Source organism: Pseudorasbora parva, chromosome 6 (assembly GCF_024679245.1).
Source record: "Pseudorasbora parva isolate DD20220531a chromosome 6, ASM2467924v1, whole genome shotgun sequence".
In the NCBI taxonomy this organism is placed as follows: domain Eukaryota; kingdom Metazoa; phylum Chordata; class Actinopteri; order Cypriniformes; family Gobionidae; genus Pseudorasbora; species Pseudorasbora parva.
This window is the reverse complement of record NC_090177.1, coordinates 45,838,088-45,864,426: the sequence shown is the minus strand read 5'-3', so window position 1 is coordinate 45,864,426 and position 26,339 is coordinate 45,838,088. Positions and strand designations below refer to the sequence as shown.

Sequence of the window (26,339 nt, the reverse complement as noted above, 5' to 3'; positions counted from 1 at the left end):
ACCCTTTAATATCATGTGGTGTGAACAGGTGACCTACACACTAACTGCCCCACAGTGCACACCTCCCTCTAACAGGCCCCCTTTAGCTGCTAAAACAGTTCATCTGCACATTACGCCTGGCCCGTCACACACACATCTCTGAGGTCAAACTCTTCTTGCCAAATTAAAAACTGTAAAGCTCGGCTCACTCACAGTCAGACAGGGATCCCATGATAGTTAAGGGACTGATACTAGACATGCAAATTCAGGCAGATTTGTGTCCTGTCCAATTATATAAGAGAAGTCTAGCCATTATATAGATTATGAATTGAATTATGTCAGCATGTTTATGAGCCCCTAGCTTTGAGTAAACCCTTAGTGAATGGCATGGATCTATTACACCAGCCAGAGTTAGACCAGATAACATGATATGATAGGAATGTGAAGAACAAGAGATACACATGTAATCATATATTACTGAAAAGCAGGGTTTATTATAGTAAAATTAGGACAAAAACAGTGACTACAAAAGTGGTAATACAATGATCTAACCAGTCAAATATAATTAGGATGCAGGTCTTGGTCGATTGACATTTACTTGAACTCTACTGTCATGTTCTGAACTATAAAGCTTTTAAAGCAAATTATGCAGAGTTAAAAATGTAAAAAAGTCAAATCTAGTTAATGGATTCATCAAAATTACATGATTGCCAAAAAGGACTAAACAGAGAAGCACACAGATGACTTTGCCTATGCATGTATGAAGGCAATAAGAAAAACAAACTCATAATGAAATATTTAAATCACGCAAGAGACAAATGTGTAAATACTACATAAAAAAAAAAACCAAGCTGGTCTTTAGGAAGTAAAAGAGCACCACAGATGCTTGCAAGAATGTGTCACTCATTGGGATTGGGATTGGCATCGGGATACTGGGAGAGGTCAAAGGTCAGGACTTTACTGATGACACAGTCTCCTTGCTGTTGAGAGACAGACAGGCAATGAGGGACACGATTAGTAAGTCAAGACACTTATTTGTTCAGTGCTTTATGTTACAATACACATTCAAATGATCTTTGAAGAATGTCATACAGTTCAAGTTTATAAATGCTTTATAGTCCACATTACGCAGTTCAGAGCAGGGCGACAGTATCGACTACATTTGGTGATAATATATATGAGAATATAGACTCACTGGCAACTTTATTAGGTACACCTGCTGGTTAACATGCATATCAGCCAATCACATGGCAGCACCTCGATGCATTTAGACATGGTCAAGATTGTCTGCTGAAGGTCAAAGTGAGCATCAGAGCGGGCAGGAAAGCTGATTAAAGGACTTGGTTGTTGGTGCCTGTTTGAGTATTTCGGAAACTGACTGGGATTCACACACACATCCATCTCTATGGTTTGCAGAGAATGGTGTGAAAAAGAGGAAATGTCCAGTGACGGCGGTTCTGTGGGTGACAATGCCAGAGGTCAGAGGAGAACGGCCAGACTGCGTCAGCTGATTGAAAGGCAACAGTAGCGGTTTCACCGTAATATCTGGGGTTTTCCTCATAGTTTTTTGGTCCACCGAATACCTTGGTCCGAAGCGGGCCAGCTCGGGCTAGAGGAGTGTTAGGAACAACGGCTGAGTTTATCTGAGTCTGGAGACGGCCGCACTACAGCACGGAGGATTACATACGCTAGCATTAAAGACCTTTTGGCTCAAAACTCACTTTCAGACAGCAGCGAGTGTTCGAATAACTTCTGTTTGTGATCCGATGTGGATTCTGATGGTCACTGAATAAGGCAGAAACATTTATATGCCATGCAAAAGACTATGTGCACTAACCATTACCATAGAAAACATGGTAGATACGACTGCTTGAAGAAACCAGGCATATCATATCGGCTATCACAATCATGTGTTTATTTTATCTGTCAGTATGTCTCTTTATCTATATTATGACTGTCTTACCCCTTTTCCACCAAGGCAGTGCTGGTGCTAGTTTGGAGCCAGAGCCTAGTTTCAAATCGGTTCTTTGTGTTTCCACAGCCAGAGCACCAGCTCCGCGCCAGGAAAAGTGGTTCTTAAGTAGCACCAAAACACAGCTGGGCTGGAAGTAAGAACCGATTTCGTCAGGCGCTGGGGGCGGGGTCAACAAGACGAACACAAACTCGAGATCCGCCATTTTTTACATAGCAGCTAATGGAGATAATAGCTGCTGCTCGTTTATAACCACGTCTATACAAATTACTGCAAACTGCATGAATGCGTTGGATTCGCTGTTTTGATGCCGATGATTTACGATGTTGTAAAGCCATGTGAATCAATAGGAACGCAACGTTCACCATTGTTGATGGAAGGCAGCGCTGTGCAGCCCGATCGCCATATGACACCAAAGTACAGCGAGAGCAAACGACTTATGCTTTTGAATCGCTCACGCGGTATTTTGATATCATACGTGGATCGGTCCGTGCAGCGTCGATGCACTAGAACACGCCAGGTGTGTGTGTGTTTCCCGCTGCCCTGCTAGCATTGCTGAGAAACGCAGGACCTGGCTCTGAGTATGTGGAAAAGCAAACTGGTTCTTAGAAGGCTCCTCAGTCGAACCAACTATGAACTGGCACTAGCACTGGCTCTGCACTAGCACCCGGTTCATTCTGTTGGGAAATATGGAGAAGTGACTGTTCTTTCTAAATGTGATAAACTGTCCTGTGACTACAAATAAGCTGACTGAATAAGTAATGAATAAACTGACTGTGGTAAAACATTGATGCTTGGGTTTTTAATCTTTAACAACAAAAAAAGGCAACAAACGGCTGGTTTTTTTCATGTTGGTTTTGCGATCCCTAGTTTTCAGTGATTTCTCTCCGATTCGTTTTCTGATCAAACTTCCATGTGTTGGTGAGATGATGGGTTTGTGAGACGTTGTTCCAGAGAGGCGTGTTACAGGCAGGTTTAGTGAAGCGCTGCAGAGCTTCTGGCCCGACGGTGGAAACAGTGTGGTTTTAGGCTCGGTGCTACAGGTCCGAGGCTATTAGCCCAGCCCGGCCCGATGAAAGATCTGGCTCACACTGGCCCGAACGCGGAGACACAGCTAGTAACTAAAATAAGCTGAGCTCTTCAGAAGAGCATCTCTGAAAACACAACACGTGGAAGCTGGAAGCAGATGAGCAACAGCAGCAGAAAACACACACCGGTGACGCTCCTGAACACTAAACTGATGCTATAATTCACACGGCCTCACCAAAACTGGACAATAGAAGATTGGACAAACGTCGATTTCTGCTGCAACATTCAGATGGCAGGGTCAGAATTTGAAGTAAACATCATGAAGGCATGGACCAGTCCTGCCTTCTATCTGCGGTTCAGGCTGCTGGAGCTGTAATGTGTGTGGGACTCCACTCAAATGTCCTCCAGCCACCAGATCTCAGTCATACAGAGCAGCTTTGGGCTGTGCTGGAACTGGAGATTCGCATCATGGATACGCAGCCAACAAACCTGCAAGCCGGTACTAGCAAGGCCAACCCAACAAAGTGGCCAGTGAGTGTATATATCGCTGTATGGGAGTCTATCTAAGCAGGTTAAGTTTGACATATGTATAATGGTTGTCAATTGAATTTAGTAATGAATTTTTTTCATGATATTGAACATTATGAAAAATTATTAATTTAGCACATTTGGTGAAGCACCAAACATTTGTCACCCAGAATTATTAGGTGATAAGCATCACTGTCATGATGAAGTATCCTGGTCAAATTGCCCATCCAGTTTCACAGAGAAGCTGATGTAAAGTCATGTCCTAATACATATAACTGTAAAGTAGTGAAATAAACAACGTGTGTACGTGTGAACCCTGACCTCTGGATAGACTCCGATCAGGGAGTCCGCTTTGGTGTAAAACTCCTCTTTCAGCGAGATCACGATAGCCTGGAAGTTCAGCACCGACTGATCCTTGATGTAGTTTGCAACCTACATGACATGCGAAGAACAACTTAGCACATGTAAATCTCAGAGCATTATTAGGTTATGAAAATCAAGAGCATTCATTTGTTTGTTAATGGTGGGGGTGTCACAATCATGAAATCTGGGCTGCCAATTACAAAAATAAACAATTCTCTCTTCTATCTTTTTCTAAGCGCTACACAAAGTGGGGCAAAAAAAATTGTTTAGTCAGCCACCAGTTGTGCAAGTTCTCCAACTTAAAAAGATAAAAGAGGCCTGTAATCTTCATCATAGGTACACTTCAGAGACAGAATCAGAAAAAAGTCTGATTTTTAAAGAATTTATTTGCAAATTATGGTGGAAAATAAGTATTTGGTCAATAACAAAAGTTAATCTCAATACTTTGTTATATAGCCTTTGCCCCACTGTATACCTTAAAGGGTTACTTCAGCGATTAGCATATGGCTTTGTATCAGTAGAAACCCTGGAGTATATTCAAATGATTGTGCTCCCCCCTCATATCCCCCTGAGACGAGAGATTTATGCATTTTATTTCTGGAAAAACTCCTCCCATGACGCAAATATCGTCAATTTGTGCCATTGGAGGAATTGTTGGCCAGAGGCTAAAGACTACAGCCAGCAGAGGGAGCCATTTCCTCATGAGGGATGGAGATCACACTCACAGCACAGCTCAGCCTCAGCCATTCATGTTTAAACAGTGCGGCCAGCGGAGCAAAGTAAGTCTTTCAACTTCTCAAACTAATTCCTATGAAAGTTAAGCTTTCAAAGGCATGAACTGAAAACGCAGCAGACTGAACATAAGCTGTGAATCTATGCCGCGAGTGACGTCACGTTTACCTCAGCTCTCATCACGAGCTCATCCATGACTGTCGCTATATCTGACTCCTGCAGCGTTTGGGCTGTGAGACTCCCTCAGCGGCTAAATCACATATTGAACACACGTTCAGTTTTTAATTGTAGTGTCTGTTCTCTAATTGAACTGACTTTATGAAGATGAACGCGGTTGCGGTGGGAAAGGGATCAGTGATTCAGTAATCCAGTAGCGGTGGCTTTGGGAATGTTTCACAGGGCAGCGAAGCATTCTGGGAATTGTAGTCTTTCATCCCCATGAGACAAAAATACATTTTCTGTCTTTTCTCAGTCTAGAAGGCACCAAATTCGAAAATAATTTCACATTTCTACTGCATTGATGACCCAGTTTAAATACAGATTCCTCTTCCCAGCGCTGAAGTACCCCTTTAAAGGGATAGTTAACCCAAAAATGAAAATGTCTTAATTTACTCACCCTTATATAATTAATAGCAAATCTGTATGACTCTTTGTAAAACATAACAGACAACTTAAAGCTGCAGTCTGTATGCTCTAGCTCTGTTTCGCAATCTATTTTTGAACCCTGAACTTGCAGTTATTTGCGGAGTGATCTAGTTTATGTGGGTTGTGCATCGGCATGGCTCCTCAGTGCAGATTAATCTACTGTTTTGAGGTGTGTGTGTGTGGGTTGTCTGTCAACACACCAGTTGTCAAGGATGATTGTCGTTTTGAACTTTCTGAACTATAAGCCACTATCAAAATTACAAGTTCAATTACATTTCAGCTGCTTTAAGAAGAGGCTATAAATGATCCGCCACCTGCAGCATCCACACAATAGCCTAATAGCCGGACTCCTCTATGCTTACAGAAGTGGCGTAATAACGCAAAGACGAATGGTGGAAGCTCAGATTTCCCACGGAAAGCTATCAGTACCACACAAACTATAACATAACTACAAGATTACTGTTGTGAATCTGGCTAAGGTAAGGAGATTGTCTTGAACACTGGCTGGTTACGTACTTGCTCATTGATTTTGGATAATTTAACCAACAGCAAAAAAAAACATTATGGATTGTAGCTTTACAGATTGTTTATACCAATGGTTATCATTAAATTCCATTGTGTGAAAATATCATCTTTTGTTCAACAGAAGAAGATCATACAGGGTGACATACAGATGACAACTCTCTCTTCAAGAACAAGTCATTTATCTACATGAACTTGGAATCACACAGTAGCAGTGGTTCCCAAACTTCTTCAGCCAGCCCCCTATGTGAAGGGTTTTTACTGAATTGAAAATATTTTGGCGGCTGCAAAAATGAATCTTTGTCCTGCCAAAGATTAGTTTGATGATTTAATGTGAGGATATCTGCGGTTCTGCAGTACCATCTGCACTGAAGCACTTTAAAACACTCTCGTTAGTGTTTGTGCAAGCGCTCTGAACGCAATGGCCAATCAGAAGTGTTTTAGTCGGAATCAAAATCTCAAAATGGTACAGTATATGCTTTCATTATAACACACAAAGTAGAAGCACGATGTCAATAAGAGATTCACATTGATTATAACGGGAGTTTTCACACGAGTGCAGCTTTGCGTCTCGTGTTGTAACTGACAGCTTCTCTGATTAAAATGTTCTCTGCTCAATTTCTGTGCATAATGTATATTTTTCATGCAACTAACTTACACACTGTAAACTTTCTGGAGTGACGACCGTATTTAAATGTGTGACGGGATCCAAGAGACAATGATAACCATAGCAATGGACAGGACAAAACATCGGTACTGCATGTCAAATGATCAGTGGATTCATGTGAATGCAAAAGACAGACCTGCCTTGAAATGTTACTGTTATTCACTTTTAAATTTACATTAGAGATTACGCACAACATACAGTGGCTTGCGAAAAAATCTGGCCCCCTTGAACTTAGCAACCTTTTGCCACATTTCAGGCTTCAAACATAATGATATGAAACTGTCATTTTTTGTGAAGAATCAACAACAAGTGGGACACAATCATGAAGTGGAACCAAATGTATTGGATATTTCAAACTTTGTTAACAAATCAAAAACTGAAAAATTGGGCGTGCAAAATTATTCGCCCCCCCTAAAGTTAATCCTTTGTAGCGCCATCTTTTGCTGCGATTACAGCTGTAAGCCGCTTGGGGTATGTCTCTATCAGTTTTGCACATCGAGAGATTGAAATGTTTGCCCATTCCTCCTGCAGAACAGCTCGAGCTCAGTGAGGTTGGATGGAGAGCGTTTGTGAACAGCAGTTTTCAGATCATTCCACAGATTCTGGATTGGATTCAGGTCTGGACTTTGCCTTGGCCATTCTAACTCCTGGATATGGTTATTTCTGAACCATTCCATTGTAGATTTTGCTTTATGTTTTGGGTCATTGTCTTGTTGGAAGACAAATCTCCATCCCAGTCTCGGATCTTTTGCAGACTCCATCAGGTTTTCCTCCAGAATGGTCCTGTATTTGGCTCCATCCATCTTCCCATCAATGTTAACCATCTTCCCTGTCCCTGCTGAAGAAAAGCAGGCCCAAACCATGATGCTGCCACCACCATGTTTGACAGTGGGGATGGTGTGTGTTCAGGGGGATGAGCTGTGGTGCTTTTACGGCAAACATAACGTTTTGCATTGTTGCCCAAAAGTTTAATTTTGGTTTCATCTGACCCGAGCACCTTCTTCCACATGTTTGGTGTGTCTCCCAGGTGGCTTGTGGCAAACTTTAAACGACACTTTTTTCTTCTTGCCACTCTTCCAGAAAGGCCAGATTTGTGCAGTATACAACTGATTGTTGTCCTGTGGACAGAGTCTCCCACCTCAGCTGTAGATCTCTGCAGTTCCTCCAGAGGGATCATCGCCTCTTGGCTGCATCTCTGATCAGTCTTCTCCTTGTATGAGCTGAACGTTTAGAGGGACGGCCAGGTCTTGGTAGATTTGCAGTGGTCTGATACTCCTTCCATTTAAATATTATAGCTTGCAGGGTGCTCCTTGGGATGTTTAAAGCTTGGGAAATCTTTTTGTATCCAAATCCGGCTTTAAACTTCTCCACAACAGTATCTCGGACATGCCTGGTGTGTTCCTTGTTCTTCATGATGCTCTCTGCGCTTTAAACGGACCTCTGAGACTATCACAGTGCAGGTGCATTTATACGGAGACTTGATTACACACAGGTGGAGTCTATTTATCATCATTAGTCATTTAGGTCATCATTGGATCATTCAGAAATCCTCACTGAACTTCTGGAGAGAGTTTGCTGCTCTGAAAGTAAAGGGGCCGAATAATTTTGCACGCCCAATTTTTCAGTTTTTGATTTGTTAAAAAAGTTTGAAATATCCAATAAATTTTGTTCCACTTCATGATTGTGTCCCACTTTTTGTTGATTCTTCATAAAAAAATTACAGTTTCATATCATTATGTTTGAAGCCTGAAATGTGGCAAAAGGTCACAAAGTTCAAAGGGGGCGAATATTTTCGCAAGGCACTGTATGTTGCATTGCAGTTTAAATTGTAGAATCAGTAAGACAAAATGATCACACTGTCAAAACTGCGTGGCCCTCATCTGTATCGTAATGATGGCGTGTGTGACTTGTTATAAGCAGATTTTGTACAAAACTCTGGTGAGAAACAAACCTTGCCAATGTTTGTGTTGTCCAGTGCTGCATCAATCTCATCCAGCACAAAGAAGGGAGCAGGCTTATAGCTGTAGAGGTGGAGAAACTCGTCAGGTACAGAATGATGAAGGATGAGATTTGACATGAAGGTGAATATACCTTTACACACCTGTGAATGGCAAACAGTAAGGCTAGAGCAGCCACTGTCTTTTCTCCTCCAGACAAGTTGTCCATGGGCCTGAAACGTTTGCCTGGGGCCACACAGTTATAGTTGATACCATCCAGGTATGGCTCCTCTGGGTTCTCAGGCCCCAGAAACGCCTAGCAAACACACACACACACACACACACACACACACACACACACACACACACACACAATATGACGACATGAACTTAATCTCGAGAGCTGCTCCTGAGTCACTTCATGAGCATTTTACGGTTTAATTTGAGAAAAACGTTCATATCATATACACAGAATCTCTCACAGCAACTTCACAACAAAATAAGTTCAGTTCAACTTGTATAGTACTATGTAGATTATATAAAATAGTATATATAATATAGTATAGCACGTCTTAGACCATTGATTCTCAAAGTGTGGTACACGTACCACTAGTGGTATGCGGAGGAATCGCTGAATGAAATATGAATTGGCTGTGATGGTAAGAGGTGGAGGTGGATAAATTATGACAAGCTCTCTCGCAGTGCGCGTTCCGTGGTGCTGTAGTTCTTTCTTTCGCTAGTCCAACTATTGTTCGCTCTATTACCACCATAATGACCAACATTTAAAAACAGTAGCGTTAATGGAATGCAAATGATTTTCCTGGGATATGAGTGAGTGTGCGCTTCAGTGTATTCACGCATGCCGTCTCCTCAGAGTCGCTTTATAAGCATGCTACAAAAGCTCCTTCATCCAATTTACTGACCCGCGCTCTGATTTCTATCATATCAAGATTATGCAAGATGCACCAAAATACACCAGTGCGGCGGTAGAAACCGAGAACTAGCCCTGCGCTCAGACTTGGACTGCAGCAAACAGAAAAAATGGTAGCTTATGTAGGCTATATAACGTCAATTGTTTCCTTAATGTCTATGGCTGCTCTCGATTTCTCCAACTACAGGCTAGAGCACGGATCAAACAGAACATGTGCGGTCCGTTGAGAAAATGAGTGCCGCCAAAACAAAGTTTTGCGTTAACTCGTTATATAAAATAAACAGTGCTTTTAGGTTTTACAGGGATCTTAAAATAGTTCTCAGGCATAGACAAATTGATATAAATAGATATAAATTCAATAAAGATGAATCATTATTGAAGTTACAAATGCTATTCAATAAAGAGCAGTGAGTGACTTCTGCGTCATTTGTTGTTTGAGTACCGTTACTAACACAGACAGGAATCAGCTTCTTCCCCTTTAAGACATAATGCTCAGATTCAGTACTGTTACACAGAAACACGTCTTGCTCAACTGCTTACGTTTTACTCGTTTGCTAGAGTACTCGCCAAGACGGGCATGCTGACAATTTTGGTGTGAATTTGTCGATTCAAGTGCAAGTCTTGAAAGAGACCTGTGGTGGAAAGTTTTTATCATAGATGAAAATTCATTCAGATGATTGTGCATGTGTTTAGTGTTTGCTATGCCTGAGTGTTAAAATCAACAGTACATCTGATGTTGAGGGTCCAAGCGTCAGGATGAAAGACATGTGGTGTGGAAATTACAGGAGTGCGGAGATGCTGACCTTAGGAAGGGTTTTAAAGGGAGCTCAATGTTTAGCACTCTGCACACATTCAGGATGGCTGTGTGACTGTGACTCTTCTTGCAAAAAAATAAATCTTTATTTTAATTTTACAAGACGATTGGCAAAGGTTTGCCTCTTATTCAGTGATGCAACTGGGTTCATTTTTGCCACAACAGAGCTCAATATTACATGTCAGATTTGAGAAGTGCATGCCGGGTGGAGAGCCATACAGTTAAGGTTTTTTACAGCGAAGCGTTACACCCCAGTAGCTATTGATCAGATGCTTTCTTAACTGCGGTCCTTTTTAAAGAATTGTATTATTTGCTGTTGAAAAAGCATGCAGCACATTTATCTAGAGATCGCTAGTATAGACGGTGTTTGGATATTTACGAACACTAAACCACCGGTCCTGCACTTCTATACCTCTAAGTGAACCAGAAACGTTGCTGTGAGTATATTGTGGCCTTTGGAGATGATGTGTCCTTGTATAAGTACCTGGGCACTGCTGTTGCGGGACAGAGCTTTATATATCTCATCGATGTTGGTGGCCACAGACTCAAAGCAGGCATTGAAGCGGTCAAATCTCTCCTTCTTTATCTGTTCAAATGCCTGCTTGGCTTTCTTCGCCCTCTTCCTTGCAGCTTCAAACTCTATGACATGAAAAAAAAAAACATATTACATTCAAAATTTGCAAAAAACATTCAAGCTGAGTGATACAAACAGTGATGTAAAGAACTATGACACTTCTAAAGTTTATAAATAGATCGTAAAAGAGAGAAATTCGTCCAGGTTTTGAACAACTTGATGGTGAATAAATGTCAGTTTTGACTTAATTCATACTGACTGACAAGAATAAACATTTAGCCACGTCTATAGTCACGAGAGGGCGCTCTATGCTGCTCCTGTAGCCTACCCCTGAAAAAATGAACTGAAAACAGAAAAAACTCTTAACTGAAATATTAACTTAAAGACTGAACACAAACAAAATGCCCCCATGAAGAAAATCCTATTCTGCATATTACAAACTGCATGTGGTAAAATATGCAGTGGAGAACGATTCACACAGCGTTTGTCTCGCGGCAGAGCATTGTTCAATCTGTGGACTCGTTCCTCCAGCTCTGGCCATCTTGCTTTCAGTCCGCGATTAGCTTTCTTCATTACAGTTAAAGTAACCTCTGCTTTTTGCCAGTCCCTCAAAAGTTACTAACTCACTCCAAACTTTCCATCTGATGCTCGGTTATGCACAGCGAGCGGGCGCGTGCGAGTTATAGTCCAGTGCGACTCATATGTTTTTTCCTCTTCATGACACATTTTTTGACTGATGCGACTTATAGTCCGGAAAATACGGTAGATTGGTCTGATTTGAAAAAGTAAGACTGATCTCACCGAGGCTAACTGCTAGCTGGTCAAACTAGTTCTCAAGACTCAGTCTTAACATAAAGACTGTGTTTATGCAAATGGCCCTGAGTTTTATTCTCATGCGTGCTGTTTTGTGACAGAGGCTGTAATGTCTGACCGTCACTGGTCTCCTGGAATTTGTCTCTGACGCTCTCCAGTTTCTCCATGGCCTTCATGTTGGGAGCACTGATCCTCTGCAGGATGCTCTGCTGCTCATTGAGTCTCTGCTGTAACGTGTTCATCTCCCCCTTAATCTCGTCATCTGACAGCGAGTCCTGCAAGCATCATCAGTCAGACCACACAACAACACTAATGCTTAGCGTAAACTAGCGATGCCACAATACTCAATATAATATTGAACCGTTTGGCACAACATTCACGGTTCAATATGCGCTGGTGAATGACGTTTTTTCAGTTTTGCATTTAATTAATTATTTCTATTTCTCTTCGTTTAAAATATTTCTCTCAGTTTATTTCGGCTCTGTTTGAGTGAGCCTGTGAGTCTACCCGCTGATATGACCAAATATCCAATCATATGCACTAAAGTTAGGCGTGTTTACCCGCGTTTTAAAGCCTTGCCGGTTAAACATTTCATTCGTTTTACATATGTTGAGCGCGTGCCAGTCACAGACATGTGATTACTGGACTGAGTAGTCTTAAGGGGGTCGCACACCGGACGCGGAGCTCGGCGGCGCGCCACGCAGCGTCTCAGGTATCGCACACCGGACGCGCACATTTTAAAAGGCTACGTTTATTATACATTTCCCCAAAATATGTTTAGACTTTATTCAAGCTGTTGAACTCAGAATGTAAAACAAATGTGTCTTGTAGCAAAGGTTGAAATCAGTATACCTTAACGATAATATACTTTTAATCTAAAGCCTTGAAATGGCGCTCTGTGGCGCGGCAGGATTTAGAACAACTTCCTGAGTCGCCGCGGACAGGCGCCGGATGCCGCCACCGGTGTGCGTGCACTCATTGAAAACAATGTGTTCGAATTTTAAAGACGTGGCGCGCCGCCGAGCTCCGCGTCCGGTGTGCGACCCCCTTTACTGTGCTAATACTGTCAAACACACACAAGGTTAACATATAGAAACACAGTTGGATATGACTTAAGTGAAAGTAAAAGCGTGTGTCTGTATATGAGATGTGAGCAGGTCTTAAAGTGACAGCAGCAGCCTATAGTGAACACTTGCCCTTAAAGGGACAGTTCACCTCTAAAATGATGTTAATAAAACAACTAAAAACAAAGCGAAAAATCCCTCACTGCCTTTGAATTAAGTATATGCAGTAGCTTTAAATCAATGTATATTGTATATTGAAGACTTTGTAGTTTTAAATGTAGCCTACATTTATTCATTCAATTTCATACTTAAATGCTGCTGTACGTCTCTGAGCTGCAACTGTAAATCTTTATACATATATATATATAAATAATATTATACAATACACATTAAGTTTAAGTAAGGTTTTTCAAGTCTTTTAAGTCAAATAAGGTATTACAGGTACTACTACTTAGAGTATTACAATACAATCATTTTCTCTTTGACCTTTTTCTGTTCCTATCACCTAAAAATATAAGAGCAAAAAAAACGAACCAAAACCCGTGGTTAAAAACCGAGGTATGTACTGAACCGTGGACTAACTGTATTATTGCATCCCTAGTGTAAACCGTAAGGCAAGTATTGATGTACCTTTAGGTCTTCTGACAAGCTGCTGTAGTCGATCTCAATGAGAGCTTCCTTGGCCAGGACGGTGCTAGATGTCTTCTGACTGCTGCTGAGGCTCTCCTCGGCATGAGAACCGCCCTACAGCACACACACAAGCACGGTATTAGGTGGATTTATCAAATACACTAGTAAAACATTTAGTTTACTACGATTTTTTCAGTAACATTTATTTCCCAATAATAGTTTAATTTCAAAAATAATTTTAATTCATGAAAACTATGAAATAAAAGCAAATCATTCCAGTGATTGCTAGACATTGTTGATTGTTTTTTCCCACTATCTGCTTCAAGCAAAGTTAAGACACCTCTTCCTGGCTGATGTCATCCATAGTTCCTGATCGCAGCGGGAGTCTGATGTCCTGCATTTTACAAGCCTGCAGCAGATTGTGTCTGTCACTGCGTTTTTGCTCCAGCTTGGTCTCGATGGCCGTCACCTCTTTCTGCAGCTGCGTCAGCTCCCTAATCACACACAAACAGGTTTCTCCTTACAACATTACTCCAACAAACCTCTACGCATGCCTGGAATAAATCAGTCAAAGGTCTCACTTGTTAGCACCCCCTAGTTTCTTGCGGATCTCCTCCATTTCATGGTTTTTATCATTAACCTCAGATTTCTTGGCCAAGTGCTGGTTTTTCAGATCCTGCAGCTGTGCCATGGTTTCATCGATGATCTTCATATTCCTCTGCTCTTCCTGTTGGGAAGTTCAGCAAACATTATTCCTAGGCTCAATAGAGTATCATCATGAGAGTATCTGAATGCTCTTTACCTTCTTGAGTTTCTCGATCTCGTTCTCATCTTTCTTGACCGTCTGTTCCCACATGATGACCTTCTCCTGGTCTTCCTTCAGCTGATTCTTCTCATAGTCCAGCTGGATAGCCAGACGGGTCTTCTGAGTCTCAAACTCCAGGCTACCAGAGAGTTAGGGTGAATTATCAGTTACATCAACTACAGAGAATCAATGGTTATCATAACATGGTGACCATTTTTGCATGTGATGGAGAATTATGACAGATTAAAATGTTCCCTACAAATTCTGACAAAATAATGATCAATGTCAAGATGAGCATCAGGCTTTTTGCCATTTTCTTTGTAATGTAGTATGTTTTTTTCGAAAATGTATCCACAAAAATCAGATCCTTTCAATGATCTCACCGTTTTTTTGCAATCTCATTTTGTCTCTTGACTTTCTCTTCTTCGAACTCACGAATGTTACGAACGCCAATCTCTTTACAGAAATCCAAAAACACCTCGTCCTCCACCTGGAACGAGAGACAAACACCAAGATGACTGAAGAGAGGTGATAAATGAACTAAGGTAAAGTTGTTTTTAGATGACTTCTGTGTCCTACCAAGTTCATTCGGTCCTTCAAGTCTTTCATATCTCTCTCTCGTGACTGGACGATTCGCTTGATGTCATTAATGCGTGGGCCAAAGTTAGCAAGTTCACTCTCCAGCTTTGACTTTTCCTGAAATCACCACAGTAACTACAGTATTTATCAGACATCTTGTATATGAGGAAAGGTGATAAGGACAGGAAAAGAGATTAGTTCTGATTGTAATTTCCGATTGGATGAGTCACATTCAAAAGTGTTGTTTCAAAAAGCAGATTTTCAACAAAACACACTCCTTGTTGAACATCTCCACAAAACGTAATATTGTTAAGTGGCAATGCTGCTTTGACAACTGTAAACGGCTTTTCAGTTAGGGTAATGTGCCATTAGATCACAAAAGAAGTCCCCTTTATTTATAGTGCGTTATACAATACAAGTTGTTCAGGGACCGAATGTTTGCTCGCTCTATGTATGTGTTTTTACATTGGGTTGTTTTTTTTGTTGCACATGAGTTTGTAGAGCACAAGGAAGCTTGATCTTTAACCTTGAACTGAATGTTTAAAAAAAAGACAAGTAAACAAGAGCAAGTTACAAGTAGAACACACACAAATACAATAAAATGTATTTGAGTGCTTTAAGGTTTCCGGGTAGGTCTAACAGTATTCAGGTACAAGAATACTACAGAAATTGAACACATTGAATGTTTAATTGTATAAATTAAATACAGATTCATTCTTCTTATCTTTTGTTATTTGATTAACATTAATTACAGACAGCAGCAGGTACATTAGGCTGCTGTCGCTTTAAGAGCTAATGCATGGATCCAATATACTGATGTACATCGAGAATCGAACTGAATCGAATCGTGAGGTGCCAAAAGATTCCCTATCCAATAGATTTTACTGTACAGCAATAAGCAGCATTTCTGTGATAGCCATGCAGATTGAGTAAGTGGTGGGTACCTGCATGTTAAGGGACAGGTGTCTGGTCTTGGTTTGCTCCAGATCACTCTGAGAGTATTTGAGTCTCATCTGCAAACCATGAGCTTGAGACTGAACCTGACGCAGCTCTGCCTCCTTTCTCTTGGCCTTCATTTGTTCCTGATTAACACACAAACAATCAGTCACGGCGCATCTAATCACATAAACAACTTTCTAATTCAGCATTACTTACTTTAAGCTCCTCTGTGAGTTTTTCCTTTCTGTCTTTCAGTTTATCAACGGCTTTCTCATCCCAGCGCCGAGCCTTGGCCTTCAGATCACTGGCACCTCCGGAGATCACTCCAGACTTCTGGAACAACGTCCCATCTAGAGCCACCGTCTAAACAACACACAAAACATCACAGTCAATAAACTACCAAATACAACATACCCTTTTACATTTCCTAGAAAAGGTGAGAAGTGATTATATAAACAATAATCACCATTTCTAGGGTGTTTTGTGTTGCTAAGGCATTCAGAGTAGTAGCTGGGGGTGTTAAAGGCCTCAGTGAGAAAGGATCTGTCCATATCCGGACATTTGTCATTAGGAGGGTTCGCGGACGTCCGGAAGAAAAGACAGGAGTGTCCACAAGGTGGCAATACACACAGTACAGAGCACAGTGTGCAGTCGAATGAAGAAGAGTGTGGAAAGAGCAATTCAAAAAGAACAGCAGGAGAAAAACACTACAATGGATGGCAAACTTGAAAAGCGTTTGTGCGAGGTTTATGCATTGTTATTTTTTCTGAACTACACTGCAATGGTTGATCCACTGCTTTTCTTCTTCGATCCTGCTGAGCAAATGTCCTGTTACAACTCAGTGCTGCCCTCCGATGTCTGGAAGAGTATTAAAATGGTTTTTATTACTGCGTACTTGGCCATCCGTGCTTAAGTACACTTTGAAAGCGGAAACTGAAGTATACCCGGGTATTATCTATCTATTATCTTATCTGATGTGTAATCCGCTCAAAACTAGGGAGACAGATCTGATTTTGTGCCCTTTTTTTCTTTGTACCTTATGTCTGTATGGTCCCCCAAAGGCAATCCTGCGGGCATCCTCCACGTTCTCACAGACCAGGGCATTTCCACAGGCGTACTGCAGGGCTTTCTTAATATGTGGTGGCTCGTAGCGAATTACATCGATCACCAATTTGGCACCACGCAGCTCACGTAGCTTCTCATCTGTGGGCTTGACCTGTTGAGGATATTATAATACATGAATCAACATGCTATAGCACAACACATTCAGTGAAATCAATCCTAGTCGCATCACCTCCAGGTAGTCCAGGGGCAGGAAAGTCTCCGGTTCGCCACGCTGCTCTTTTATGTACTGGATACAGTCACGACCGGTCTTCTCAGAGTCCACAATGATAGCATCCATGTTTTTGCCCAGCACTTTAGTGACAGCGATCTGGAATTTCTTCTGTGTGGGCTGGCACAGGTCAATCAGTCTGCCATACTGGAGTATGAGAGGATCAGACATGAGCATACAACTATATAAGCCGCAAACATACATACAGGGCTTGACATTAACACCCACCAATCCGCCATTTGCGGGTGCATTTCAAGTGTGCTGTGTAACACAGTCACTCCCACTAGCCATTTTGTTGGGTTGGCTTTTATTGCAGTCTTCTCAAGTCATCTATCTGTTTGCACCTATCTTAATTTGTGCATCTTTAAGACGCCATTTTAATGATTGTAGTCTTAGTAACTGCGCCATTAGTTTACCTCCGTGTCACTAAACGTATATATTAATAAGAAATGTGATTTATGTAAAGATGTGTATAATTTAACTTTAAACAAGTGCTGTAATCAAAACAAAGGGTGCCTCAAGTAATAGTTCAATAGTTATGCAAATGAACAATAAAAGGAGACCCTTCTCACCACTGATCCAGGATACAGCCTCTTGATGCTCTCCAGGATCTCAGCCTTACGCTGCTGTCTGCTGTTCTCCTGTCTGTCGATTCGAGCGTCACCCAGCTGCTCCATCACCTGCAAAACACAGCACACACTTCAGCAAATACAGCTTTTATTGATGGCATAACCTTTCATTCCTCTCAAAGATTTCAGGTAGCTCTTCTGTCAGTTATAGCATGATAATGGACACCTTGTCAAAAGTAGGAACAGCCTAGTGTCATTCTTGGCATGTCTGTGGACAGTATGTCAAAAGGATGAAAATGGGTTTTAATAATAATAATAATTAGTATTCAAATGTGGTACTCAGACTGTCTGACACACACCCGAAGCAAGCGCACAAAGCCGCCTCTCAGACAGTGTGTTTAATTTATATAGCGTTTTTCCCAAGCTCAAAGTGCTTTACTATCAATAAACACAAATATATAAAAAAAGAATCCAAACAGAATAAGCAGTAGAGCAAATGAAGTGACCAGAGTAGTCCCCCATGGAGTGGGTACATCAGGTAACCCACGTCAAACTGCATCTCGAATGCCTTAAGCCCAAACTAGTGCAAACTCCAGGACCGCAAATGGCAAATGAGAACACTTGATGATGATGAGGGTCATCACACCACAAAATCCTCCCGTCAAAAAGGCAGGCCGGTGGATTCAGGCAGGCCGGATGAAACGTCATCGCAAGTGGCATAGCGGAGGCACACCAGCGGGAAATCACAAAACATCATTGAAGAGTTGTTTAAAACAACAAGACCAAGACAGACAAACAGCCACATGACTCGCATAAATTACCTTTATTATAATAAGATGATTATTCAGGTTTCTTAATAAAAATGCTAATTTACTTGGGCTCTCAGTTCTCTGTATATAACCAGCTATCCCTTCCCTCTCTCTCTCAAGCTCTTAAGTCACTATCGCAAGTCACCATATCCCAACAGCTGACACCGTAACAAAGCCTACACCAGAACAATACTCTTTAAAAGTGTCTTAAATGCAGACAGAGCTCCACGTTTGGGCTCAGGTTAGGGTCAAGACACCCCTACCCCCTCACATGACCTCGCAAAATGAAGAGGAAGGGGAAAAGTGAAGGGCTATGGAGTAGAAATAGGATTGGGCCAAAATAATTGAACCTCTTCAGAAAATGTGGACTAAACCACTTCCTTCATATGGATTAGTTTTGCTATCTCTTCATTAACTTTTTGAAGCGTACATTTCAGTTGCGGAGCAATCTATTAGAGCTGCATGATTCTGGATAAATGAACGCCACTGAAGACTAGGGTATTTATTTGTGTATCTTTTGTTTTTTGGGTGTTGTGGGATCTCTCAGTTACATTAGTGATTAGTTGGAACTTATATGATTTTGTGGTAATTTCATATAGTCGTTGAGTGACTTAAGTGGGTGAATTGTTTTCGTTGAGATCGAGGTAACAGTTTATGTGTAGTGAGTACAAGTATCAGGGGAGAAAGAGACCGTCTGTGAGTAAGTGGGTGATTTTCGGCAGTCTCCATCTGAGGAGCTGCTCTTATCGTATACGAAAGAGCAGTTATTGCAAATTGCAGATTCGTATAAGGTCGAAATAGCTCCTAGGCATAAGAATTTAAAAGAGTAATGTATTAAAAGGTAGTCTTATTGAGTTGGGTGTTAGTGTAGTAGAAGAGGTGGCTGATCCTTCTGTCGGTGCGACGACCGTGCGGTTGAAAGAATTGCCGCTGAAAGAAAAACATATAGATTTAGAGAACGCAAAGTTAGAGTTAAAAAAGCGTGAATTAGACCATCAGTTTGCTTTGAAGCGGATGGAGTTGGAGATGAAAGGAAAAGCTGCTATCGCTGCTGCTAGTGAATTTGATGTCGGTAAAAATCGCAGGATGGTTCCTCCTTTCTGTGAGAAGGACGTTGAGATATATTTTCGTCATTTTGAGAGGGTAGCCGTTTCTTTAAAGTGGCCTGAAGATGTGTGGTCATTGTTACTGCAGTGTGTGATTACGGGTAGGGAACAAGACGTTTATGCAGCATTATCGATAGAAGAGTCTGCAGATTATAAGGTAGTGAAAGCTGCTATATCAAAGGCCTAGGAGTTAGTTGCTGAGGCTTATAGACAGCGTTTCAGACATTGTTCGAAGCCTCTCGGTAAGACATATGTTGAATTTGCCCGAGAAAAAGAACTATTGTTTGATCGTTGGTGCGACGTGTCTCAAAAAGTGGAAACCGAGGAACAAATGAGACAGCTAATGTTGGTGGAGGAATTTAAGAATTGCTTGCCTGCTGATCTTTCTACTTATATAAGTGAACAGAAGGCTGATATACTCCACAATGCTGCTATATTGGCTGATGATTTTATGCGGACGCATAAAGTCGCGTTTAAAGAGAGAGTGTGGGATGTGTCTGCTGCTCCACCTGTTTCGCCCTCTTGAAGACTATCCTCTGACCCTTTTGAATTCCATGTGCAAGTTTGATCAGTGTCTAATGTGTTGGAGTTTGCTTATAGCCATAATCTCGACATTAAACCGGTTCAAGGTAAGGAACTTGGTGGCTGATGCCCTGTCTGGTGGGTGCATATAAGTAGGTAAATTGTTTTTAATAATAATAAAATGAGAAAAACTATAATAAATAGTTTAAGGGGATGAAGGTGTTACATGTGCATGTAGTTGTTTGCCCTCTAGTGGGAGGAATTGTTGTTTCTGTTTTGTGATGTACAGATTCCTTACACCTGTGGATCCGATGAGCCTTGATATATATGGAACCTCTCCGCTACGTCTAGAGGAGCTTGTGCGGCGTGCTGGTTGCGTTTCGTTTCCTCCCCGGTGTTGGTTCGGAGTTGTGCTTTTTGCTCTCCCCACTTTGTGCTAAGATTACGAATTCTTGAATAAAACCCCTATTGCGAGCCTTCGGTGTTGTCCCTCTTTTGTGTTGCGGTGGTGGCCGTAACATAATTGGGAAGCATAATTGAACGCAATTCAATTTAATTGAGAAGCAGTTTTTTTTTTGTGTAAAATAGAGACTTTATAATAATTCTCCAATGATTCTGAATGGTGAAAAACATTAGACAACTAAACAAAATAACATGCAAACTAGAGGTTCTCACAAAAAGTGAATTGCTTTAGTCTATTTAAAAATATATATTCATTTCAACACAACCATTAACTAAATAGTAGGGGTGTAACGGTTCACAAAATTAACGGTTCGATACGATACACTGGTGTCACGGTTCGGTTCGGTATGTTTTAGATACAGCAAAAAGACAATAATTGGCAGATAAATTACCTTTTTTTTTTTTTTTAAACTAACAAAGTATGAATTTTTTTTAATTTTTTTACAATGAACAAAGATGGAGCTATACTTTACCCATCTTCTATGTAGTTACAGAAATAGACATTAGCTCTTTACAATAGCTCTCTCCACACTTCTTTCACACACTACTGCTTCTGTCATCCCTTTGGCCTAATCCTCACTTGTGTGACTCAAGGGGGCGTGTCTGAAGAACGTGGCTGTTCAGCTCCCATTCATCGGTAATGTAAACCGTAACCGAACCGAAAGCCTCGTACCGAACGGTTCAATACGGATACGCGTATCGTTACACCCCTACTAAATAGAAATAATTTGAAGTCATTGTCTCGGTCATAAAGACTTTATTGGATGAATCAGTGCTTGTGAATAAATCTTTAAAATTAATGATTCAATGACATTTTAAACACTCACTTGTCGCCACCTCCTAACAAATAGCAATGCATACAACTAGTGTCAAAATCCTCTTACTTTGATCCCTACCGTAGACAACAGTGTGAATATACCCCCCACCACCCTCTCTTTTGTTTATACAAGCAGGATTATTAAATAATATTTTGTACATTTTAAGCTTATTTTGTCCATCGTGACTTGTTTGTTTGATTGTTTTTCCCTCTTTCAAAAACTTCTATCAATCACTCCCATGTAAAATACCAGAGAGGATCAACCATTTGGTTCCCTCTGGAGACTGAACTAAAACTACAAAGTGATATAACTGCACATTTGCTGAATGCCAATTGTATGTGGAAGTATTTTAATGTTTGCCTCTCAAATGTTACCTGGTTAAGCTCCATGTTGATCTCATCTATTCTTCGTTTGGCCTGCTCCACCTCTTCCGTGAGCTCCTCTTCCATCCTCTTCTGCTCATCCAGAGACTGCCTGGAGAGCAAAAAATAAATAAATAAATAATAAAAATGATGGGTCGATGATGCTGTCTGCTGGACTAGATGTGGCTTTGTGATGCATTTGTATCAACTACAAGTAAAGGTAATAAACTCTGCCCTCTCCGTGTAATCTAACTGGACTTGAGACAAGCTAAACAATCAAATTACACTTCAAATTAATTTTCCGGTGATGGTTTCTATCATTTTTGTAGTTTTCTAATCAAGCTGATGTTAGTTAAAAATGTTAGTAAAAATAAATAAATTGGGTTTTAGTTTGTTATTTGATGCTATAAAACGTGTGCCCTATGAAATCCGTTCAATTTCTTTCCGAATTGTGTTTTCATTTTTCTGGATTCCGCTTTTTCCCCCACATCATATTTTTTGTGTGACTTTTTGGGGATTTTTTAATTATTTAATATTTTTTAGTATCAAAAAACACGCCTAATTACTTTTTTAATAATTGTATGAATGTTTTTTTACACAGATTCTGTGTTGTGTATTTTCTGGTAATCAAATGAAGACAAAACATTAATTTATCTTTTAATCATATATATAAAAAAAGTTCAAACATGCTGCACAACTGAGCTTTATACTGTTAAAATTAAAATATGGAAGAACAATTGCAACTAATATATTTCTGTCAAGATAAACCAAACGTATATTTTGACGGGTTGGGGAGAAGCTGCGGCATTCATTCACACACACACACGCAGAACAGGACTCGCATTTAAATAGTCTTTCATTATTAAGTGTACTGACCTGCGTTTTGTTTATTTCTAAAAAATGTGAAAAAGGTATACATCAATTCATACAACATTTGCTGTGGTACCACAATTGGTACTGAGAACCGTGAAGTGGTTATGGTATTGGTACAGACTCCTGATATTTTGGTATGGTGACAGCCCTAAACTGCACTGACTGATTCTGTGCAGCCGCGTGTGGGCGGGCGGCCGGCCGGGGCTCTGATATTGTGCCTCCACTCTCACTTCTGCGCAGACTCGGCCTGAATCAGCGCCGTATTGAGGCATTGGGCGGCTTCACTTCTCTAACATGAAAGAGGGAATCCATATGTGTTTTACAGTCTCTGGTTTGTACCTGCTGGTGGTGATGTAGTCCTCCAGCTTCTCAATGCGTTTCTGGTTCTCCTCGATCTCCCTGATCTTCTGCTTGATCTTGGCCTATAAGGAACAACCACCACAACAAATCAAGCCGCTCTGTTCGCTTATTTTCACTTAATAAATGTAGTTTGTGGAAACTTCTTGCACCTCTGTTTCTATTTTCTTCCTCTCCTCCAGGTCCAGACGGTCCTGATCAGCTTTCTGGTCTCTGTTGAATTTCTCAAGCTCTTGAGCCAGCGTAGCTGCTCGCTTACTCGCCTCCTCCTTCAGGCGGTGATATGCCTTAACCTGAACACAAACAAAGGCAGCAATATTATAAATACAAATATATATATGGAGGGGCCATTCATCGAGTTATACATTCATATTAGTGTTGTCAAAAGTACCGACCGCGATACCAAATCGGTTCTGAAATGTTAAAAATATGCCGCTTAGAGCGCTGTTGAGCGGAATCGTAAACACCTCTGACTGGCCATTGTGCTCACGCCGCTCATCAAATAGGTCTGTGATTGGCTACTTTGATCAGCGCTTCACAAACATGTTGTAAAAATACATCAATGACTCTTTTCTCTGAGAGCTTGCACAGATACACACAGAGCGTTTGAATGTAGGTGTCTATCAGCCTACCGGTCCGCTGGTCGACGCCTGCTTGTGCTTTCAAACGCTCCCGATCCCGCTTTCAAAACACTTTTCAAACCGCTGCTGTGCGTTGATCATTGTAGCCAATCACAGGCACATCCGATGAGCGGCGTGAGCACAATGACCAGTCAGAGGTGTTTACAATTACAGCTCAACAACGCTCGATGCGTCTCATTTTTAACATTTCAGTACCGATCTGGTATCGCGGTCGGTACTTTTGACAACACTAATTCATATATATATATATATATATATATATATATATATATATAAAATTGCATGTTAAGGAAGCTGTTATTTAATAATTTTCAAGGCAATACTCTGCACGTTTATGCTTTACCCTGGTAAAAGTAGTTTTACTATACAAAACTAAATGACCTTTTACTATGCAACTAGACCTCAGCAACTAGATGAGCGCTCTGTTTAGGGCCCAGCTGGCCCTGGTATGTCGTGTTCATAGCTGACCATAGGGATCTGTTCAGTTTCAGCAAGGACCTTCATTGTGCTTTGGGCCACTGATAAGTTACCCTGCTGCTGTAGTCTGAGTTACACAGTTAAGTTACATTACTTTCCAACCGCAGCATCGCAATAAAATCATTCAGTTCAGTTGGACAACAGACACTACAACTGACTAATCGGTAAGCCCCTCCCCTCGAACGCAGACGAGCCAATGGCAGTTCAGTAGAAGTTGCGCTGGGACTGGAACTCGGACATCTTTAGGTTTTAGCGCCACTGAGAAACATTGGAAAATCTGAAGCTCTCATCGGTTTGATGGTGTTTATGCTACAAAAATGGTAAACCGCTGTGTCTAGGGCAGCCTTTCTCAAAGTGGGTGCCGCAGCACACTGGGGTGCCCCCTGACTGTGTCAGGGGTGCCGCCAAAAAATTATGTAGGCTAAAAAATTTTTTTTTTTAAATTACATAAATTCTTCTTCTTTTTAACCCTTTCGCACACGTGATTAGAACGGTCAGTGCATCACGTTCATTCAAATGTAAATTCAAATGTGCTTTCGCTTGCACTGAGCCAGAGACAGGCGCACTCAGAGCTGTCATATATCACAACTTTTCAGTGTTTTCAGCCACATAATGTTTATTTTAGGTTTTATACATATACATACTAAAAAAACAATACATTTAGAGTTTGTAAAATACACAATGATGAAAAATGAAGAGGCAATAATAATCCTTTCCATTATAATTAGTTTTATTCATATCAGATACACATTGTGTCAGTAACTTTAAAGTTGACTCTATTCTTCTCCCAGTTCACCTGCCACTTACTTTTATGTATTTTGGGAGAAGTGGATGAATTCACGTCTTGTAACTTAAATCTAACAGATCCGATTTTCTGAACGGCGATGGCGGCGCCCATCGTGCATACAGCTCAACTAACGCGATCATTATAAAGTTGTTTAAACGACAAAACACTTCCACTTGTACATATTTGACAATCGGAATATCAGATATTTCATGCCATATCTAACAAATTTGGGAATATTTTGAATAAAAAAGGAAAAATGACATAAAAGCAGATCATCATTCATTCAGCTCTGTTGTTGCTGCGGTGTGTCACATGACAAGCAATGACGCGTCACCATGGAAACCATAAAGTGACACATTAATAACGGTCGCTTTGAAAAACTCACGCAGGGGGGTCATGAGGGTAAACATATGAGCGGATTAATAAAGTTGTAAATTAATTTTAGATAAATATATATATATAAAATTAACCATAAAAATCCGTCTCACATCAGTAACTGTCATGACGTCCTAACCGGGGTCGCGTGACTGTGCAGTTGGCTACATTGTTTTATAATTTAACCGCGAAAATACATTTGATTTCACAAAGAGCAAGAAACAAGCAACAGCAGCATGGATCGTTTTTTAAAAAGAAAAGCCCCACAAGAACCGGACAGTTTTTACTTTGAAATGGAGTATTATGCTCTGTTCATTACTGTCCGGTCTAAATAAACAGGACATTTGCATTTAAATTTGGGTTATAAAGTGTTTTCAAATTATATTTTAAACTGGGGTGCCTTGAAATGTTATGCACTTTTGAAAGGTGCCCTGACTGAAAAAAGTTTGAGAAAGGCTGGTCTAGGGTACTCTAACACTTATTTCAGGTATCCTGAGAGGATTTTCTGGTTGTCATACTCTCATTAAGTTGCGATTAAAGTTTGTGAGTCCCTTCCAACATACAAACTCACACCTTATAATGTTAACAGTGTAGGTCAAAAACACAAATTTCCATTTAAGGTGCCCTAGAATGAAAAATTGAATTAACCTCGCCATAGTTAAATAACAAGAGTTCATTACATGGACATCCCATACTGTGAGTCTCAAACACCATTGCCTCCTCCTTCATATGTAAATCTTGTTTGTCAAAATCACCACAGGAAAACAGGCTATTTTCAACATAACGTTAACTGTGACGCAATCGTTGAGATCCTTAATATGTACGCCCCTGCAGTGTGCAGCCGTTGGGAGTTCAGCAGATTAACAAGCGTCACGCGACGATAGCGAAAACGGCAGATCATCACAGATGTATTGTTTAGGCTATGCAGGACTTTTCACAGCCTTCCCACAGATAAACAATGTCAACAGTCATGGTTGATGTTTATTTACAGTCGGATACCGCAACAATTTAATTCAAAGTTGTTTGTTTGCTCGGCCCATTTCACCACGGAGAGTTTTTCTAACCTGGGGCAATAAAGCAGGATTCGCTCAGCGTCTGATACTGAAGAAAGGGCCGATTCCAACCGTACTCCTGCAAGCAGTAAGTAGTGATTTTATCCACTTATTGACCGTCGAACCCATTTCGGATTAAATTGAAAGTTTCTTAGTAAGATAACATTACGATAATATAGCCTGTGTTGTCTAGATCCAACACAAGAAGCTAGTATTGGAAACTCCAAGCAGCTCACATAACAGTTTGTCAAATGACAAAGGTTAATATTATTT

The 26,339-nt window shown here is 40.8% G+C and overlaps 1 protein-coding gene across 1 annotated transcript in view; it reads right to left on the bottom strand.

The window, feature by feature from the left end:
- Window positions 1-446: 446 nt before the first annotated feature.
- Window positions 447-26,339, bottom strand: part of smc1al (structural maintenance of chromosomes 1A, like) — a 41,386-nt gene continuing 15,493 nt past the window's right edge. Inside the window, exons 7-26 of the mRNA XM_067447031.1 lie at window positions 22,887-23,027; window positions 22,717-22,799; window positions 21,517-21,616; window positions 17,429-17,536; window positions 16,818-17,003; window positions 16,560-16,739; window positions 15,740-15,886; window positions 15,529-15,666; window positions 14,585-14,701; window positions 14,389-14,495; window positions 14,003-14,144; window positions 13,782-13,927; window positions 13,541-13,694; window positions 13,201-13,314; window positions 11,625-11,781; window positions 10,604-10,758; window positions 8,539-8,690; window positions 8,389-8,458; window positions 3,830-3,940; window positions 447-959 (exon numbers count right to left, since the gene is read on the bottom strand). Coding sequence (XP_067303132.1) covers window positions 879-959; window positions 3,830-3,940; window positions 8,389-8,458; window positions 8,539-8,690; window positions 10,604-10,758; window positions 11,625-11,781; window positions 13,201-13,314; window positions 13,541-13,694; window positions 13,782-13,927; window positions 14,003-14,144; window positions 14,389-14,495; window positions 14,585-14,701; window positions 15,529-15,666; window positions 15,740-15,886; window positions 16,560-16,739; window positions 16,818-17,003; window positions 17,429-17,536; window positions 21,517-21,616; window positions 22,717-22,799; window positions 22,887-23,027 — 2,589 coding nt within the window. The 3' untranslated portion in view covers window positions 447-878. The remainder of the gene's footprint in view (window positions 960-3,829; window positions 3,941-8,388; window positions 8,459-8,538; window positions 8,691-10,603; window positions 10,759-11,624; window positions 11,782-13,200; window positions 13,315-13,540; window positions 13,695-13,781; window positions 13,928-14,002; window positions 14,145-14,388; window positions 14,496-14,584; window positions 14,702-15,528; window positions 15,667-15,739; window positions 15,887-16,559; window positions 16,740-16,817; window positions 17,004-17,428; window positions 17,537-21,516; window positions 21,617-22,716; window positions 22,800-22,886; window positions 23,028-26,339) is intronic.